At 59.6% G+C, this 18,616-nt stretch overlaps 1 protein-coding gene across 2 annotated transcripts in view; it reads left to right on the forward strand.

Moving 5' to 3' along the window:
* MAD1L1 (mitotic arrest deficient 1 like 1) overlaps positions 1-18,616 on the forward strand; it is a 368,629-nt gene that overhangs the window by 288,107 nt on the left and 61,906 nt on the right. For both annotated transcript variants that reach the window (XM_069486644.1, XM_069486645.1), the window contains exon 18: positions 15,120-15,310. In XM_069486644.1, coding sequence (XP_069342745.1) covers positions 15,120-15,310 — 191 coding nt within the window. The remainder of the gene's footprint in view (positions 1-15,119; positions 15,311-18,616) is intronic.

Here is an 18,616-nt window from a genome sequence, read left to right on the forward strand (position 1 = left end):
CATCCGTCTTTCTGAGTGTGGCCGTTCCAGCGGGTGCAGAGTGGTGTCACCGCGGTGGCATTTCCCTAATGGCTGGTGATGTTGAGCACATTTTCATTGCTTATCGGCCAGGCATATATCTTCTTCAGTGAAACGTCTACTTAAATCTTTGTCCATTTTTTAATTGGATTGTTTGTCTTCTAATCATTTTCTTAATGCTTTCTTTTGATAAGCCAAGTTTTTAATTTTGATGAAGTCTAATTTATCTGCTTTTCCTTCCGTAGTTAGTGCTCTGTCCCAGGAACCCTTTGCTTGCCACGTGGTCTCATCTCCTGTTCTCCAGAAGCCTTTACACTGCGACTACGATCCTTTCCAACCGGGTCGTGGACGTGGTGTGGAGAAGGAGCCCCATCTCATCCGTCTCCCTGCAGGTGTGCGGTTGGTCTGGCAGCACCGGCGAGAAGACCCTTCCCCACCGCACTGCTCTTGCCCCCGTCCGACGGGTCAGCCGGTGGCTGCTCGGCCCGGTGTTTCTGTGCTGCTGAGGCCTCTGCGTGTCTCCACGCCAGTACTGTGTGGTCTCAGTAGTGACACTGCCCTCATCGTGAGGCCTGGAGCTGGGCAGCGTGAGTCCCACACTGAACGGGCTGCCAGGGGCTTCCCTGCCTTTACCTGAGCAGCCCAAGAGCTCTCCTGCCTCGGGACCTGGGCTCTTGCTGTGTCCTCTCCCTGCAGCACTGTCCCTGCAGGTATGGGCCAGCTTCCCTCACCCTCTCATGTCAACTCAGGGGACCCCTTCCCAGGAGGTGCCACCAGGACCGGCCTGCTCAGAGGACGGCCCTGCCACCTGCCTGGCGCCCACTAACCTCCCTGCTCCGGGTCTCTGTGGCACTCTGCCTCTTTCGCTTTATTTTTTTGTCTGTTCCCCTGGTTGGAATGTACTTTCCCTTCGCACTTTATCTGTTTGTCCTCACTATGTCCTCAGAGTCTGGAATGATGCGGGCATGTAGTACGCTGAATGCTATTTGTTAAGTGAATAAGTGACTGACTGGACCAGGCCTGCTCACCGAGAGACCGTGGGCAGTGCCGCTGCTGTGGACGGGCAGGAAGTGCTCCACTCCGAAAATCCTCCGGCTCTGTTTGTCCTTAGATAAGCCACCGTGGTAGTTTGTTACTGCTGCTGTAACAGATCACCACAACCTTGGTGACTCAAAACAACACAAACATGTTGTCTTACACTCCTGGGGGGCACAGGTGTCCCTGGGTCAAAGGCCAGGTGTCAGCAGGGCTGGTTCTTCCTGGAGGCTCCGGAGAAGAGTCCCTTTCCTGCCTTCACCCATCCTAGAGGCCGGCGCAGTGACTCTCCTGCCTCCTCTGCACCTCTGAGGACCCTTGAGATCGCGTCCGGCCTGCCGGACAGTCCAGGCAAATCGCCATCTCAGGCTCCTTGCGTGAGGAGCCATGTGAGGTTCTGGGATCAGGGCGTGGATGCCACCTCCTGGGCCACCAGTTGGCGCGATCGTCTCTTCCTGCTGACCATCAGGTCCTCAGGCCTCGAGCCAGCCCTGGCCAGGTTGCCAGGTGGGGGCTGGGGAGAGCCAGGCCAAGCTGCGTCACAGCACCGAGAGCAGCCAGGCCACCCAGTCGTGGGGTGCAGGCTGCAGGCCCTGGAACATGCCACTGCAGGGCAGGAGGAGCAGCAGGGGAGGCCTTCTGGGGGTCTGGGGGCAAGGACCCAGGAGCATTTGTCTGCTCTGGCTGCTCTGCTGTGACATTAGGTGTGTTGCTGCTCCAGCCTGGTCAGGCAGGGCTCTCTGAGCAGAGCCTAGGAGGAGGGGTAGGCACGGCTGCGTCCCTGACGTTTTCTCCAGAATTCTGTGCCATGGGGAGCATGGTGTGTGTGGTGTGGTCCGGCAGGAAGCCTCGCCCCTGCTCCTTGTGGCAGTCCCCAGACGGCCTGGACCCCAGCCCCAGGGCTGCCCTGCTTGGGCCGTGTGTCCTTGGACGAGTCCCTTCCCCTCTCTGAACCTCAGCTTCATTCTCAGGACCCCTCCCTGAGCAGTTGTAGATTATGCAATGGGCTCAGGAGTGTCAGCCCTGGTCTCCCCCTCCCTTCTACCCCCAGAGCCAGAATGCCCTCGGAGGCCCCCGGCTGCCAACCCCCACGCAGACCCCTGGGGTGCCAGGGCATCTCCAGCCTGGGGGGCAGGAGGGCCTTAATGTTATTTGTCGCTGAAGGTAAAGTGTTTATCACCTCGGAGAACCTCGTCATGGTGAGCTCCCTTCTCCGGGTGTATCTGTGCGTGTCTGCATGTCCCCCTCACGGCAGGGCACATCTGGGTGTCCCCTCATGGTGGGGCATGTCTGCTCTGGACCCTCCACAGCATGGCCACCTCTTCGGGGAGCCGCTCTCCAGCCTGGCACAGGTCCTGTCTGTCTTGCTCAGCCTGGGGCAAACCAGCTGGGTCGTCCTTGCCCAGGAGTCTCCTCCATCCCCAGAGCTGGCTGTGGCTGCCCCCGACCCCTGCCCCTGGGCCTTTCTCTCCTTCCAGAGCCTTCTCTGGGCTGCTGAGCAGCTCTGTGGCCCTCTTCATCTTGCACTACCTAAAGAACTTGCTGCGTTTCAAATCTGAGGCCCCGCTGCATGCGTGAGCAGACCGTAATCGACTGCCATGTCTCAGAAGGGAGGAAGCGAGAGAGAAGATTTAAGACTCTTGTCTTGCTGAAAGCAGACAGATTGACTCGAAAATGACTCAGTCAATAAAAGATGAGCTCTGAAAAGGCTTCCCCTTCTCAAAGGGAGGTTGCCTTCCGGGGAGCTGGTTTCTGTAGGCCCACTGTCGGAAATTAATAATGCACACGACACGCAGGACGGGTTGAGAGCGCTCCAGCCTCAACAGACACGGCTCCCACTCGGCAGGCGTGACGTGTCTCAGGCCTCGCCACGTCTGTCCGCGGCTCGATCAAAGCTGCTGTCCTGCTAGGGGCTGCGGGCCGCTGCCTCTTCCACGGGCCACCTGCTGGGCGTGTTCCTGGAAGGAAGCTTCCGGGAACTTGGGTCGGGCAGCTGTGTTCTCTGGTTTACGTCTTGGGGCTTTGCAATAGGATGTTGGTGTGTGCACCGCGCTGCTCTGGAGTGTTTCTGGCTCTGGCGGGAGGCATGTGCGCTGCGGTGGACTCCTGGGTGTCAGTGCGTGAGACTGGGTCCGCGTGCAACCTGTGGGTTTTACAGCGATGGGCCTGAGGGGCCACTGAGGACCCCGGATGGCTCAGCCCACCCCCCAGGGCATTGATGTGCATGTCTAGAAACAGGTTCCTGGCCCTCCTTCCAGCCCCTTGGTGGCAGGGACGGGTAAGAGGCATCCTGTGGCCAACGGGGAGCGGGGGGGCGGGGGGCAGTGCACAAGAGTGTCACTACCTCTCAAGCCTCCGAGCTGCCAGCAGCCGCCATGTGAGGTGACCCTGGAGTCAGCTGGGACGCAGGAGAGTGCTGCTGAGACCTGGGGTGATCTGCAGAGCTGCCACGAAGGCTGTCCGCCAGCTGTTTCCACCCCGTCTCTGCACTCCCGGAGAGCTGCCTGGCAGGGGTCTCAGGCAGGAGTGGGTCCGGGCAGCTTGCGGCAGCCCCAGTGGCTCTGCTGCCCCGACGTTGCCAGTGGGAAGCGCGTGTGGCCCAGGAGACTGTGGGCCCGGGCCGGTGAGAGGGGAGCCGTGAGGGCTTCTGCCTGGCCACACCCTGACCCCACCCTGCCTCCCGCAGCTCCTGTTGCTAAGTGTCCCCCTCCCTCGGGTTTCTCAGTTCACATCCCAGAAAAGCGATGGTGTTAGGTTCAGCTCTCAGACCGGCCATGCTTCACCCAGTGCCCACTCCTCGTCAGGTGACCAGGGCCAGCCTGGCATTCTCTCCCCGTCTCATGCCCAGCAGTGCCCCACTCACCGTCTGGACTCATACCTGCCCAGCATCTTCCTCTTTACGCTTCTGGGTGAGCAGGAGACTTCGTCCTGCCGTGCCCACAGCCTGCGCTCCTGGAGACCTCCAGACTCGACTACAGTCTGCGTCAGGCTGCGAGGCCCCCGGCAGGTGTCCAAGAAGAGCTTGAATCCAGCCTGCACACCCACCCTGCCGTTGCACCGACTGCTAGCGCCTTCTGCTCAGCAGGCGGCTTTCCCAGGCGCCGTGTGCGGGCGGGATTGGACAGTTTGGGCCCAGCCCTGCCTTCAGGGAGCCCATGACAGGAAGGAGGCGCCCCTGCACGGGTGGCCACATCAGAGATGCAGACCTGTCCAAGGGAGGAGGCGCCTGGAGGTGATGTCAGAGCTTGGTCTTTCAGAAGTTTGCTGTTGAACGTCATCCCCTGGCAGGAAGCAACAGTGCACGGCAAGTTGTGGCAGCAGGAATGAAAATTGTACATCCCAGGAGTGTGCGTCTGACGTCCAGGGAGGCACCGTGGATTAGCCGTAGCTGAAGACGGTGTGTGGAGGGCACCGAAGGATGCCGCCCAGCCGCAGAGCTCCCCTGGCAGGAGGCCTGGCCACGTGCTCAAGTGCTGGGTTTTGCCCTGAAAGGAAGACAACCCCCTGGGCCTTCTGAGGAGGAAGAGGGACAAAGATTAGAACATGGACTCTGGCAGAGAAAGACCCTAATCGGAGAAGGACTGGTAGACGGAACGTGAAGAACCCCCTGTTTTCTGGCTTGAAGGGCACAGGGGATGGGTGGGAGCAGCAGCCGCTGGAGAGGGCTGCAGAGTCTCGGGGAGGCCAGGGAGCCCCAAGTTTGAGGTGGCAGGTGGGTGACTCTCGCTCGCACACGGTGGGAAATGTGAGTTTGGCAGTTAGGACTTGGGGCACGCTGGGGTTAGGGGACCTAACAGCGCATCAGAGTGGTGGGAGCTTGTAGTCGAGGTCACCTGGAAGGACTGGTGTCCCCACAGAGCCCCACCAGGGCCCCCAGCCAGGGAGCTGGTTTGGGGTGAGAAGAGAGGCCCTGTAGGTTCGGTGCCTGGTCACAGCGAGGCAGAGGTGGCCCCGCCAGAGCCCGAGTCCAACCCTGGTTCAGCTGGTCTTTCTGAGCCGGACTCATCCCCAGTCACTGCCCAGCTCTCAGACTGGCCGTGCGTCGGCCACTGCCCGCTCCTCATGGGGCTGTGGTCAGTTTGCTCCCAACTTCTCTGATCCTGTTTCCCTACCATACGATGGACAGAGATAGAGTGACACTTAGCCTGGTCATCAGGCCAAGACGGGTCAGTGCACAGACGTGGTTTATTCATTCGCTGGACACACGTGCGCTCAGTGCCCACACGTAGCCAGGCCCCTCTCAGGGGGCGTGTTGGAGGTGGAAGAGACTCCTGGTAAACCAGCAAACCGACAAATGAGTGAAACACAGTCAGATGGCAGTGAGTTCTCTGAGGACGACTAAGCGTGGGGTTCCCAGAGGACCCCTCCAGGTAGATGGTTCTGGGAGGCCTGTCTGAGCCGAGGCCTAAGTGACCAATGATGGCAGCCACTCAGACCACTGGGGCAGCACCCAAGGCGGGCCCCAGCTCTGGCCCCGTGGCCTGGTACCAGGCAGGTGTGTAAAGGGGTCCCCCATGATGGTACTGGTGCTGCACAGGCGGCCTTTGGGCTGCGCTAGGCCGTCTGTGTGACCCAGCACCCCCTGAGGCCCTGCTGGGGTGTAGGCCCATCTGCTCATGGCCGGGGGGAGACATTGAGCCCAACCTTCCATGGCCCTGTCTTTGCATACGCCAAGCAGGTGCAGCATCGCCCTACGTGTGCAGGGTGTCCTGAGCACAGCACACACAGGGGCCTCCGGCCCTCCTTCCAAGGTTCAACTAGTCCTCTGTTTCCGGTCTTTCAGCGGAAGAGCCAGCGGGGCTGTGAGCCTGGCGCCTGTGGGGCCGTCCTTTGGGGCTTCAGCTGCTCTCTGTTCTCGGTGGTGGGGGAGGACTCTTCCTGCGAATATGATATCAGCGCCCGCTTGTCACCCCGGGACTCTCCCACCCCATAATCTGGTGGGCTGTAATTGCTGGTGTCTTTTCAGATCATTTTTGTGCAAGGTGACAAGCTGCTTGCTGGAGTGAGCCGTTAATCACACAGAGATGCCCCGTGTGAAAGCCGCACGGAGCTCACCCAGGCGGCGCCTGCCAGGCAGCCAGCAGCGGCAGAGCAGCTCGGCTGCGAGTCGTTCCAGGGCGGGCGTCTCCTCTCCGTAGAAAACGTGCAATTTCCGGCCCAGCAGGGGAACACAGGCTAGTGATGGAGACCGAATCTGAGGGCCTCTGGCACCAGTGGAGGTGAAGCCACCCATCCCTTCAGGGTAGCAGGAGTATCTGGCTAGTGGCTGGTGGTGTCCCCACCTCCTGACATTGAAGCAGCACTTGGGCGCCATGGCACCCGCCCTGTCTGGAAAAGGCCTCCCTACCTAGGCCGTCTTAGCTAGGGACAGGGGCTTGAGTCATCCCAGCTGGCACAGGCTCTGGCGGATCTCACACCTGCCAGCCACTCAGGCTCGTCTCCTGGAATTTGGATGTGGGTGGGCAGGTGGTTCTGTGCCGCATCAGGGCTGCGGCTCTGCCTCCCTGTGTGGTGTGTGGTGTCCCAGAGGGTTGTGCCCACAGAAAGCCCACCAGAGCCACCAGCCAGTCGGTGGGTGTGGCTCCTCTCCCTGCTCTCTCTCCAAATGGCCAGCCAGGACCGGGGTGCAAATCTCACAGTCACAGCCGCTGCAGCACCGGCTTCCACAGTTGCTAATAAAATTGCATAAATATTTGATGCCTAATTATTAAATATTTAAAAATATAAAACTGAAATAGTTTAGAAGTTAGCAAGACATGAATAATTCAGCCCCAGGAAGTGTGGCTCAACTGTGGGCCTGAGCAGGGCCGGGGCCTCCCTGCGCCTGCTGGACGCCCGGGAGCCTTTGCTGCAGGGGCCAGCGCAGGCCCAGCCCGGCTCCTGCACCTCGGCCCTGGCCGCCCCCCCTCCAGGCAGCCTCAGCTGGGCTTGCTGTGTCTGCAGCGGGCACTGGGGGCTTCTCAGCCCTCTCTTGTCTGAGGTCGGGCTTGGCTTGGCACTTACAGAAGCAGCCCTGCAGCCTGAGCCCCTGGGGCCGCTCTTCTTGCTGGTCCATGTTCGCACCTCCAGGAAGACTCTGACCAGTCAGACCAGTCTCAGAAGAAAGATTTAAAGATGACATTGGCGGTTTCCCAAGAAGCAGCCCCACAGGACTACCCCGGGGTGGGGTGCACAGGCCGCGGCCCCACTGTGCCTGGAACTGCCCTCAGCTCCGACTGCTTTGTCCTTCCTGCGAGCAGACGCTCCGCCAGCCGACTTCATGGAGACGTCTGATGAGAGAGACAGAAGAGAGTCACCTGGGGGACCAGACTGTGCAAGGAGGACCTGAGGCGTGTTTTGGTGACGTTTCATAGTATGAAGGACAAAGAGACTATTCTGCATACTTCCAAGGGAGTGAAAACTGGTCCTTCACAGAAGATCAAAAATCAGAACGGTTTTGACTTCACAGCAACATTGAAACCTCGAGCGAGTCGTGCCCTCAAAACTGAGTGAGAAACATGTACAGCCTGGAATTCCGCACTAGCCCAGCTACCCGTCGGCCACAAAGACAGGAAAAAGATGTTTTCAGATGTGCGGGGTGGTTTCCCAGGAAGCTGCCAGAGGGTGCGACCCCGAGGTGGGGAGGACAGCAGCCAGCCAGGTGGCACCAGTGCCGCCAGAGCAGTGTGCCGAGAAGGCTTGGCCAGGCCTGTCCCCCTAAACCCGTCCTTTTAGCTGGCCTGTGCCCAGGAGAGCCAGGCCAGGCTGGGCTCGTGGCCGCTGAGCTTGTTGGGACCACGTGGCTGGACCACCTGCCTCTCCAGCCGTGTCAGCTGTGAGCCGGGGCGAGGGCTGCAAAGGCCACAGCAGCAGCAGCAGCAGCGCGGTGGCACACCCAGCTGCTCCTCCTCAGGACACGCCTGGCCGTGAGCGCCCTCCCGGAGGTTCCGGAGGCCTGAGTCTCTGTGTCTGTCTTCTGGGAGTCTTCATGTTGCCCAGGAAGTACCGTCCCTGCTGTCACATGTGGGCCTAGGCTTCTGCTCAGAGTTCGTGTGAACCGCTTTGACATACGTACATGGCCAAGCAGTTGTCGTAGCAGGGCGGAAGTTCATGTGGAGAACACAGTGTTACTGCTCCGAGGGTTTTCGCCTGCACTGTCGTATTGGCCCAGCGAGGGAGATGGGTCACCCCACTCCACGTGTGAGAAAGTGGAGGTTGGGAAAACGAGGTGACTTTCCAGACACTGAAAGGTGTCACAGCCAGGTGTGGGGGAGCTGGGACTCACCCTCCTTCCTTCCTGACCCCTGGCGTCGTTGGCAAGGCTGGGCCCCGTGCTGGTTTTTGGGAAAAACCCCAACGCAGCCTGGGCTTAGAGGACTGCTTTCTTTGGTGGTGAAATATTTGTCCTTTTTTGGTGGGTTTTTTAAAGCCTGAAAATCCTGGCATTGGTTAAGTACATTCTATTCACTTTTCAGAAAGAAAAATGGATCTGTCCTGAGTCCCCAAAGGAACCTTTCGAAAGCTGCTTCCAGTTTCTAAACAGAGTTGCAGCGGGAGCAGGGCCCGGCCCGCGCCCCTCTGCGGCTGTTGTCTCACCCCTCCTTCGTCTCCCCACCCCAGCACCTACCAGAGAGTTGGGGGGCAGATGTGAGCCCTCGGGGACAGTTGGCGTCTTCACCCGTCCTCCCGCGGTGACCACCACAGCATGGGGCTTGAGTGGGTGGAGGGCTGCCCTGGTCCCTCGGTCCCTCCCAGGATCATGCTGGTCTTTCCTCCCTGGCCCCACCAGAGCGGGGGCTGGTCTCATGTGGGTTAGGTCTTATCCTCACGCATGTTCGAAGAGGGAAAAGCCAGCCGCAGACTGAGGGGGAGCGTGGCTGCCCCGCGAGGCCCGCCTGCTTCACTGTGGGCTTGTGCAGTTGCTCTGGCTTTTCAGCAGAAGTGAAGTGTGAGTTTTCTTGTACCAACATGAGCGCACACGCACGCCGATGTGTGCCTCCTGCCCTCCCCCTCCACATGGTGACGTCACCACTTTGGTGGAGTCGGTGTCCAGTGTTTGGGGTGCTGTGACGTGCAGCTGAGATGCCTGTGTCCTGGCCGTGTGGGTCTCTCCTGTCTGATGCCTGGGCGTCCTGGGCTTGCCATGGGCCTTGCTCTTCTACTTGCTCACCTTCCACCGTGCATCTCGCTCCTTCTGGAGCTCTCCGGTAGCTCTGTGGGCAATCTGTCCCTTGGCCAGTCCCCCCAGCCCGGCCCTAGGGTTAGAGTTGATGCTGGTCTGATTGGCATCGCCTGGGTCACCTCTCCCTCTGTCCCTCTCCCTGTCCCTTTGCATTTTCACTGAGGCTCCCCAGTGTCCCCAGACTCTGCCGGCTCAGGCACGCGGCTCCTCCCTCAGCCCAGCCTGTCTGCCTTGATGTCCCTAAAGCGTGAACTCATGTCTCCTCTGGGGGAGGGCCATGCTGTCACCTGGGAGACCACCGGGGAGACCCTCATCCCTGCCATCCCTGCCTTTCCAGGACATGGCTCGTGTTCCAGGTGGCTCTGCCACAGCTCCGGAGACAGTGGCTCCCACTCCCCCAGCTCTGCTGAGTCCGCGTCCCCTTGCCCGTCTGTTGTCTTCTCCAGAGTCTGTCTGCACCTTCCGTCTGCTCTGCCTTGTCCCTGCTCAATGTCCCAAGAGTCTGTGACCCCTCTCTGCTGTATTGGCAGTGGGGTTTCAGGAGGGAGCCAGTGTCCAGGGACAAACACAGATGTTCCATCCGCCTCCCACGTGTGTTCGCTTTTGGTTACCCTGGTCTTGGGACCTTTGCAGGCTGTAATTTAGGGTGTTCGGGAGGAATGGCGGATTCTTGCAGTAGTTTGTTTAGCCCTTTTCACACTCCGGCTTTCATGGGGTGATGCCAAGGCCCGGCCCGGCCTCCCCTGAGCTCATTTATGGTCTATGGGAGGACATGGGCATTCAGCACAGATGGTTGTAAAGTCACCTGGTGGGTGTCACAGTACACACTAAGAAGGAAAAGAGTGTGTGCACTGCAAGCATGTGACCAGAGACGGCCGTGACCACGTCGCTAGGAAAAGGGAGCGCGTGCTCGGGCCTGTGCAGAGGCCCTGAGGGGAGGGCACGGCACCTTCACCGAATGAAACGAAGCTGCTCCTAGAGGGGCCTGGGGACTGGGTCAGTCACCCAGCAGTGGCCTCAGTGGCCCCAGGAGAATGTCACTTGAGATCACATCTGCCTTGGGGGCTCAGATTCTGTCCAGATAACCTGGGTCCCCGTGCGAGCCTGGGGCTGGCTGTGGTGGGAGGGAGGAGCGAGAGCCCATGCCCAGGCTGCCCCCGGGTCGGTGGCTTGGGGTCTCTTTCCTCTGGGAGCTCTTCCCACACCAGCTGCCTCGACTGAAGGGGCTGCCTCCTCACAAGGTGCCCGTGGGTGGCAGGTGGTGCTTGGGGAACAGCAGTGAGGACTTGTTAAAATCATCCTGGGACACAGATGTGGGTCAGGCCAGCCACACTCCTGGAGAGGTCTCACAGTGGGTGGTGGCTGGGGGGTGGGGCCCCCGCTTATAGCTGGAGCCAGGCCCCAGGACAGGACAGGGCAGGGCCTCCACCTGGGCCCTAGGGAAGGGGGGCAGTGGGCAAGCACATTCCAGGAGCCACCCTCCTGAGACCATTTGCATCTCTGCAAGCATTTGTGCTGTCTCTCTTGTCTGCATGTCCCTGTAACTCCCCAGGGAGCCAAAAGGGTTTTTCCTTTTTCCTCCTTCTGAAAGATTGGACCCCAGAGTCTGCACCACAGAGCATGGGCCAGCTGTCCTGCAGGTTTGAGCGACAGCAGAGGGGCTGGTCGGGTGCTGGCCAGGCCCTGGGGCTGCAGCACAGCTGAACAGGTGCGGGGGAGGGCGGTGTCCTGCCCCTGCCTATACGGGTTGGGAAGACACGGGAGCGATGCTCCAGTCAAGGAGAGCCCGGCCTCGAGGCTGGCTCAGGCCTCTCCCTGCGCCTCTGCACCCGCGCACGCCTCTCGCTCACTGTCCCTGCCTCTCTGGCTGGAGCCGTTCTCCAAGTCGCAGGCTGTGAGCTGGGCCTCCAGAGACGAGTGCCCGTAAATGCGCCTTTATCCCGACATCTCTGCTCTCAGGGGTAAAAACACTCTCTTCCCTGCTAGCCTTTCTATAATTGCAATTTATTTTTATTCCGTGTCCTTCCCACAGAACTTCCACAGCTGCCTTCTGCAGTTCAGCAGGGGCAGGTGCTGGGCTGAGACACCCAGCCTCACATGCCCCCTGGCCCTCGGACACCCCTTCCCCGGCTACACGTTCTCTGCCCACCCCGCATTGGCTCTGGGCAGCAGTCTCATCCTCCCTTCTGACTCTGGCCTGTCTACCTGCATCTCCTTGCTCTCCTGTCCCTCACCAAGGACTTGCTGAGGCCTGTTGGCGCCAGGCCCGCGTCCCCGCGTCCCTGCAAAGGGCAGCAGTCGGAGGCTCAGGGAGGGGTGCCAGCGCTCCAGGGAGGGAACGGCCACTCTGTCTGGAGCAGCTGAGGATCCAGGAGGGTGCGGAGGAGGGGCCCGAGGTGCCAGGCAGGGAGGGTGGCCACACATGCGGGGGCAGAGGGGCGACGGTGACTTGCAGGGGGTGTCCCCGATTGACGTGGCTGGAGTCCAGGATTCACGGGGCAGGAAAGGCAGGAGATGGGGCTGAGGGTGGGACAGGACTCGAAGGGCTTCAGCACCTCTTTACAGGGGACTTGAGCATGGGGGACTGGGAGGAGAGGGACACCCCAGAGAGCAAGGCTGCCAGCCTGGGCCTCATCCCTCAGGGAGCATACAGCAGGCGGGGCCTGGGCTGGGGCCGGGAGTGCTGAAGGGCCACGTGGGCCCTCTGCTCACTCTGCCCACGTGTCGCCACCAGCAGGTCAGGTCTGAGGGGTGGGGCGCAGGGTGGTCACACACCCCGGGGCCCCGGGGGAGCTTGCTGGGCCACACAGCCTGGGCCCACGGAACCCAGCCCAGGGAACCCTTGGCTCCTGTCTCAGTTGGGAAAGGGGCTGCATGAGAGCAGTGGCAAGAAAGCGATGACATTTCTGAGGCGGAAAACCCATCTTTTATTTATTTAATCCAAACCATCATGTGAATTATTCATTCACGTTTATGTAAGCGATTGAGCTACAGGAATAATGGGGAGGTCAAAATGTTGACTTTTACGTGCTCCAAGTCAAGGGATTCTTCACGAATCTCCCTTCCTGAGCCCACGTCATTGGGGTCGGGCCCCCTCTCACCCGAGAGTCCATGTGGCCTTGAGGTCAGTCCCCTGCACACCCCCTGCTCTTGCCTGTTGGTCCGTGGTGGGCCTGCCTCGTAGCAGGGGCCCGGCAGGTACCCGGCACGTGGCAGGTGCCCAGAGTCTGCCCCTCAAGAGCAAGGACGGCAGCACCGACTCCTCCCAGCCGGGTGGCAGGTGCCTGGCACGTGGCCTCCACGCGCCTCCTTCCTCACCCCCAGCCCATGCTGACCTGCCGTGGGCTGGGTCTCGTGCAGACCTGGGCCCTGACTACTTGCAGGGGTCTGCGAGCTGCACAAAGGCGTCTTGATGTCTGTTGGGCCAGGGGCCTATTTCTTCCTCCAAGGTCAGGCTGCATTTGTTACCAAAATTTAATTTTTCCCCTTTGGACACATGAGATGAGATATATTAAAGACAGTGCGTTCTCTGACAGGGGAGAAATATTGCCTCTGAAGAGTGGTCAGTGAATTTTTCCTTCTGCGCGCAGGTTTGCTTCCTGCTGATGGCTCCGCATTAGGGCGGATTGACCGAGGGACACAGGGAAGGTATTGGGGTCAGAGCTGCCAATTAACCTTCAGATTTCATAGCCCGATTACCCAATTAATCAGGCTCCGAGCCTGCGTCCTGACGGAGGGGCTCTCAGCTGTGGCGTGACAGTGTCCACCGGGCCATTTGCGCCAGTGAGGAGGGGAGAGGCAGGACAGGACAGGCCGAGGGGCCAGGCAGGCACAGGCGGCTGCAGTCCCACAGGTGGACGGACGTCGTGCAGCCCTCGGCAGATGAGCTGGGTGTCGTTCAGGCCCCATCTCCTCCCAGCCCCTGTGGTATCAGGACCCCTCACTCAGAACGTGGGCCTGCGCCAGGCTGCCTGTGCAGAAGCCTGGGCGTTGCAGAACTCGAGAGGGCTGAGGCCGTTGGCAGCCTTGCCTGTGCCCTTCCTCTCTGTGGCCAAGGGCTGATCTCTTTTAGCCTCAGTTTCCTCGTTTGCGGCGTGGGGACTGTGTTCGTACCTGAGCCATAGCAACATGGCAGGGAGATGAGTGTGTGCGTGGCGTGGCGTGGCGTGGCGTGGTCATCTGAGTCCACATTCTTGGCAGAGGAGTGCCCATGAGCCCCACACTCTCCGAGGATGATCCTTCTTAATCCTGGTGGCGGCCTCTGAAGGCAGCTACTTGCCTGTGTCCCTATTTCAGATGAAGGTCCTAGGAGATGGGAAGAGATGGGTTCAGGGTCACAGGTCAGGAGGTGGCAGAGCTGGAGTGGGAACCTCCCTGGCCCCCGGATCTCTGTTTTCCTGTACACACTCCAGGCTTCTGGTCTCCACACAGCCCCTCTCCCTGGAGTGCAGGCTCCCCAGCCCGGCTGTGTCCATCCACCTTGACCCGGCCCCTCCGAGCCTCGGGCCACAGTGCACGCGCTCACTGCTAGTCCCCTGGTCTCAGTGACTCTGCGAACTGGCCAGCAGGCACTCGGATTGGTCTTCCCTCACACACTTCTCCCGCGGGACACAGGGGGACCCCACACTGGTCCTGGTGGCTTGGAGCCCTACGGCCTTCAGACTGTCTGATTAGGAGCCAGCCTTCCCCTGGGCACTGCCTGGGATTAGGATCCTCAGTTTCTCCCCAGCCACGTGGCTGTAGCCACCTCTTACCTCCACTCTCTCAGCCCAGCCAGAGAGCCAGCTGTCACTGTGCCTGGACATGGGCACCCATGCCAGTCCTGTGATTCAACCTGGGGAGGAGGGAGGTGGTGGCCAGCCCCCGCTCACACCACCACAGAGCAGGCAGAGCAGGACTCAAACCAGGTTTTTGTCTCACCCCTGGGGCCAGCTGGCTCCTGTCCCTGCCTGGAGTATCCCAGTCCCTGCATGGGCTCCCGTCCTCAGCTCCAGATGGGACCCCTGGGAGGGGACGGCTCCATGCGTGTTTAAGTGGAGCCTGCCTCGATAATTAATGGGGAGATAAATGGAGGTTTAATTACTTGGAAGGCACCTTAGGTGAAAGATTCATGGTGCTCGTGCGTTCTCCTACGGCTCCCCGCTGCCGGCCTCTCCCCAGGTGGCAGTAAACCACGGCGGGCGGAAGTGGCAGGGCAGACGCTGTAGGCCCAGACGGGGCTGACTGTCTTCCCAACGCTCAGCCTCGGGGGCCACCCAGACCCTGCTGCTACTGGCACCCTTGTCACCAGGGGTCTCATCTCGGAGGTGGCCTGCAGGTCATGCATCGGGGTAACAGGATGTGAAACCTCCCTCCTGACGGCCTCCTGTCCACCTGCCTTCCCTGCTGCTCATGCTGGCTCGTGTGGGGCAGGTGTCCGACTCCTGCAAGGACTCAGGCAGCAGCCTGGTAGCCCAGGAACGATCTCTCAGCATCACCGGGCTGTGTGTATAAGGTCTGGGCCTTCCGTTCTGGGCCTGGATTCCTGGGGTTCTTTCCACAAGAACATTCTCGCCTGACATCTGCAGCAAGTGGGGTCAGTCCACCCCAGATCAGGACTAACCCTCGGCTTCCTGACAGCGACTTGGGTGATTTCAGACGTTGCCCATTGTCATTCTGCAGGGACCAGGCCAGTAGAGCCTGGAGCTCAGACTAATGTCTGGCTTCCTTTCCCGGCCTTAAGAGTTTCGGGGTTAACTGTGATAACGTTACCATCTACCCCGGAAAGGCAGACTTTATCACCTTGTCCCTTCCGTCGGCACAGATCAAGGCCTGCCGAGTGGGTGCCAGCCCTGGTCCACCCCAGTGAGCTGGGACTCATACATGACCTCAGGCTCACCTGTCGCCTCCCTTCTGTCCCTCGCAGAGCTGAGGAAGCAGGTGGAAAGCGCTGAACTGAAGAACCAGCGACTGAAGGAGGTTTTCCAGACCAAGATCCAGGAGTTCCGCAAAGTCTGCTACACACTCACGGGCTACCAGATTGACATCACCACGGAGAACCAGTACCGGCTGACGTCGCTGTACGCCGAGCACAAGGCCGACTGCCTCCTCTTCAAGGTAGGCTCCTGCCACGGCCACAGGGAGGGGAGAGCACAGGCTGGCGGGAGCAGCCTTGTGTCACGATGGCCTGGTGGGCTGTGGCCAGAGGGAGACGCACTGGCCGTGTTCTTGTCATCCTGAGGTTTCTGGATGTTGGGCCACCTCCACTTGACAGTTCGGCCCTGGACCTCCTGGGAAGGAAGGTCCATTCCCCCTCGACTTCCCTCCTTCAGTCTGCCCTCTGCATGCTGATGCTCGGGCTCGGTCCCAGTGAGGGTTCATGGAGGACTGAAGTGGTGGCAGGGCCCGGTGGGTGGGGCACCTTCAGAGCAGCCCAGCTCTGCAGCTAGACCCCAGCTGAAAGCCAGCATGAGACTTGGTAGCCGAGAAAGGAGAAGAAAATCTGGTGTATCTCCATGCTCAGCATGGAGCAAACGGGGTGTGCGCTTTTAAAGTTTGCTGGCAACGCCAGGGCAGGAGTCCTCAGGCAGCAGGGCCTGTCTGTGCAAGCAGGGGGGGTGGGCTGGTGGGAACCTCCTTACCTGTGTGTGCCCGTGCCCTGTGCTGGTTCGGGAACAGCAGAGCCTTGTGGGATTGGTATGTGCTGTGGCTGGGGCGCTTCTGGGTTCTGGGCTGGGAAAGTTGGGCTGAAGAGTCCTCGGGGTGAGCGAGTTCCAGTAGCAGAAGTAGGGGTGTTACTGTGTTGACCATAAGGGCAGAGGTGGCCCCACGTGGACATCAAGCAGCTGGAAATCTGGGGTGACAGGGACTTGTCTGTCACTGCCCGTTTATGGAGATGGCATTGTGGACCCGGCGGGGCGCATGGTCCTGGCATGGCATGCAGCTGCTTCAGGCAGGGTCACCCGGGCAGTGGTGCGGGAGGTCGGGACAGGCGGAGAGCGGCCCCACTGTGGACTGCCGAGGTGTGGAGTGGGCTGTCTAACCCGCCTGCAGCCCATCTCTGCACAGCTTTATATGTACAAAGAGCCAACTTTCATTTTTACAAAAAAAAACCGTACCTGGTACGGCCTATGCATTCTGAGCAGCATCCAACAGTGGAGGAAATGTTGCCTCTCCCATCTGGTCTTGAGCCTGGCGCCGCCCTCCCCGCTCCTTCCGTGCAGGGCGCTCTCCGGCTCCCGGGCTGACTTTCTTCTAGATTTTCTCTGACTTCTCAGACCACATTCATCCATTTTTACACTCCTTGAAACTCTCAAACCTTTGAGTAAGTAAATATTCAAACACTCAAAGTCTTTACATAAATAAGCTATCAGAGATGTACTTCCTCGCTTTTGTATAATTCTGTATACTTTTGAATAATTCAGGATCACTGATAGATGTTTAATTTAATACATTGTACAAATTCCATGGTTTTTTAAAAAAAATATTAGGTAAATAAAGATGTACTTATGAACAGTCACTATTTAACATATCCCTTGTCATATCAACATTTATAAATTAAGAGGCGTAGTTTTCACTGGATTCTTGCATATTTTTTCGCTGAAGTGATTGATCTTACGAAAACTACCTCCAGTGAAAGCTTGGGAGAACACTCCACAGTATTTTGTATTTAAATTGTTGAAAATCCAAAAGAGAAAAACAATTCACTTATAATCCTACCTCCCAAAGGCAACCGCTGTTAACACTTTGATATGTTTCCTTTCAGTGTTTTATATGTGTAGGCATATATGTAGGTGTATTAATTTACACTTACAAAATTGGGATCCTGGGATTATATTGTTTATACACTTAACTAGATTTAATCTTAGCCAAAAGGCCAAAAATCAATTGTTTTTTAAAACAATGTCAGCAAGTAGCTTGGCCTCGACTTGTCACTCTTGTGCCGCAGATGTTCTCGTCTCCTGGGGCCTGAACAGCTCCTGTGGGGGCGGGGGGGGGGTCCTCGGGGATGGCGGTGGGGTGCGGGGGGCAGCGGCGTGTGCAGGCCACAGGCTCCTCTGCCTGTGGCCTCTTTTCCTTGTGCCTCCACGGGCAGAAAGCGCAGCTTCTGGAGGTGGCCTGAAGCATCGCGGTCCCTGCAGACGTCCCGGAAAGCTGCGCTTGCGTGTTCCTTCAGAGCCACCGTCGTGCCAGGCTCTGATCCCCCGCGCGGCTTCTCTCCCTTGTGAGGCTAGCGGCCTCTCGGGGAACCTCCCATTGGGTGCTGAGAGGACAGTCTTGGGGCTACTGAGCCTCTGGCAGGAAGTTTGTAGCCAGGACACCCTCCTCCCTCATCCCTGCCGCCACCATACCCAGGATGCTGGGCTTCGAGACAGGAGGATGGCACCAGCACGCTCACGGCAGCCTCTCGCCGCTGCTGCAAGGCTTGGCTGGAGGAGAAGGCCTCTGCAGGCCTGCTGGAGGGACAGACACACCGAGGGGGCAAAGGGAGAAAGACAAGGAGAGAGCAGGCTGACAGCGGACAGCCTGCGGGGCCCGGCCCTGCGGGCACCTCCTGCAGACGGTCGCTGACCCCTGGGAGAGCCAGGCCGCGGTGGTCCCTGCCTCAGCACTGTCCACAAGGGCCAGGGCGGTCCCGAGAGCCCAAGGGGACGAGACGCCCAGGAGCCATCCTACCCACCCCGCAGCTCCTGACCCTGGGTTTTGACCTAGACCAGGCCCCTGCACTCCTGCGGGACTCAGTTTCCCCACCTGCCATGAGGAGCGTGGTCTGGATATTCCCTAGGGTCTTCCTGACCCCAGCCTCCTGCGTTCAGAAGGGCTCCCCCGGGAACGGAGCTGCAGTTGGCTGCCCTAAGGGAGGGAGCACACACAGAGCGGCACCAGCACCCGAGGGCAGGGAGGCCGCCACCTACCCCGCCTGGGGCTGGTGCACACGGACTCCATGGCTGTGGAAAGATCACACGAAACCACACCTCCTAGTCACTTCCGCTCATGTTATTTATTTTCCCAAAAAATGATTTTTCTGGCAGGACGGGAGCTAATGGCAGAGTTAGAAATAGCTGCGCCGGTTTCCAGTTGAGCGGGCTCTGCAGATGTGTGCTGGGATAATTGTGGGTTTGCTGTGCAGCCCTAAGTCTCTGCTGAGGAGGAAACTCGGGCTCCCTGTCCCGGGGACCGCGTGGGTGGGGAGAGCTGCCCGCGTGGGGCTGCCCCGTGGGGAAAGGCAAGGAACCTCAGCGCCAGCTCTTCCTGCGGGAGCCCGCGGCCTCCCAGTCCTCCCCCTCCTCCCCCTCCTCCCCCTCCCGGGCAGAAACAGGTCCCAAGTCTCTGGGGTTTCCCTGGAAGGGTTTTGGCCCTGCCTGGGCCTGAGGGCAGGGCCGGGGACCGCAGGCCACTGGGTCCTCAGGGCTCCTGGTCTCT

Source organism: Eulemur rufifrons, chromosome 14, assembly GCF_041146395.1.
Source record: "Eulemur rufifrons isolate Redbay chromosome 14, OSU_ERuf_1, whole genome shotgun sequence".
NCBI lineage: Eukaryota > Metazoa > Chordata > Mammalia > Primates > Lemuridae > Eulemur > Eulemur rufifrons.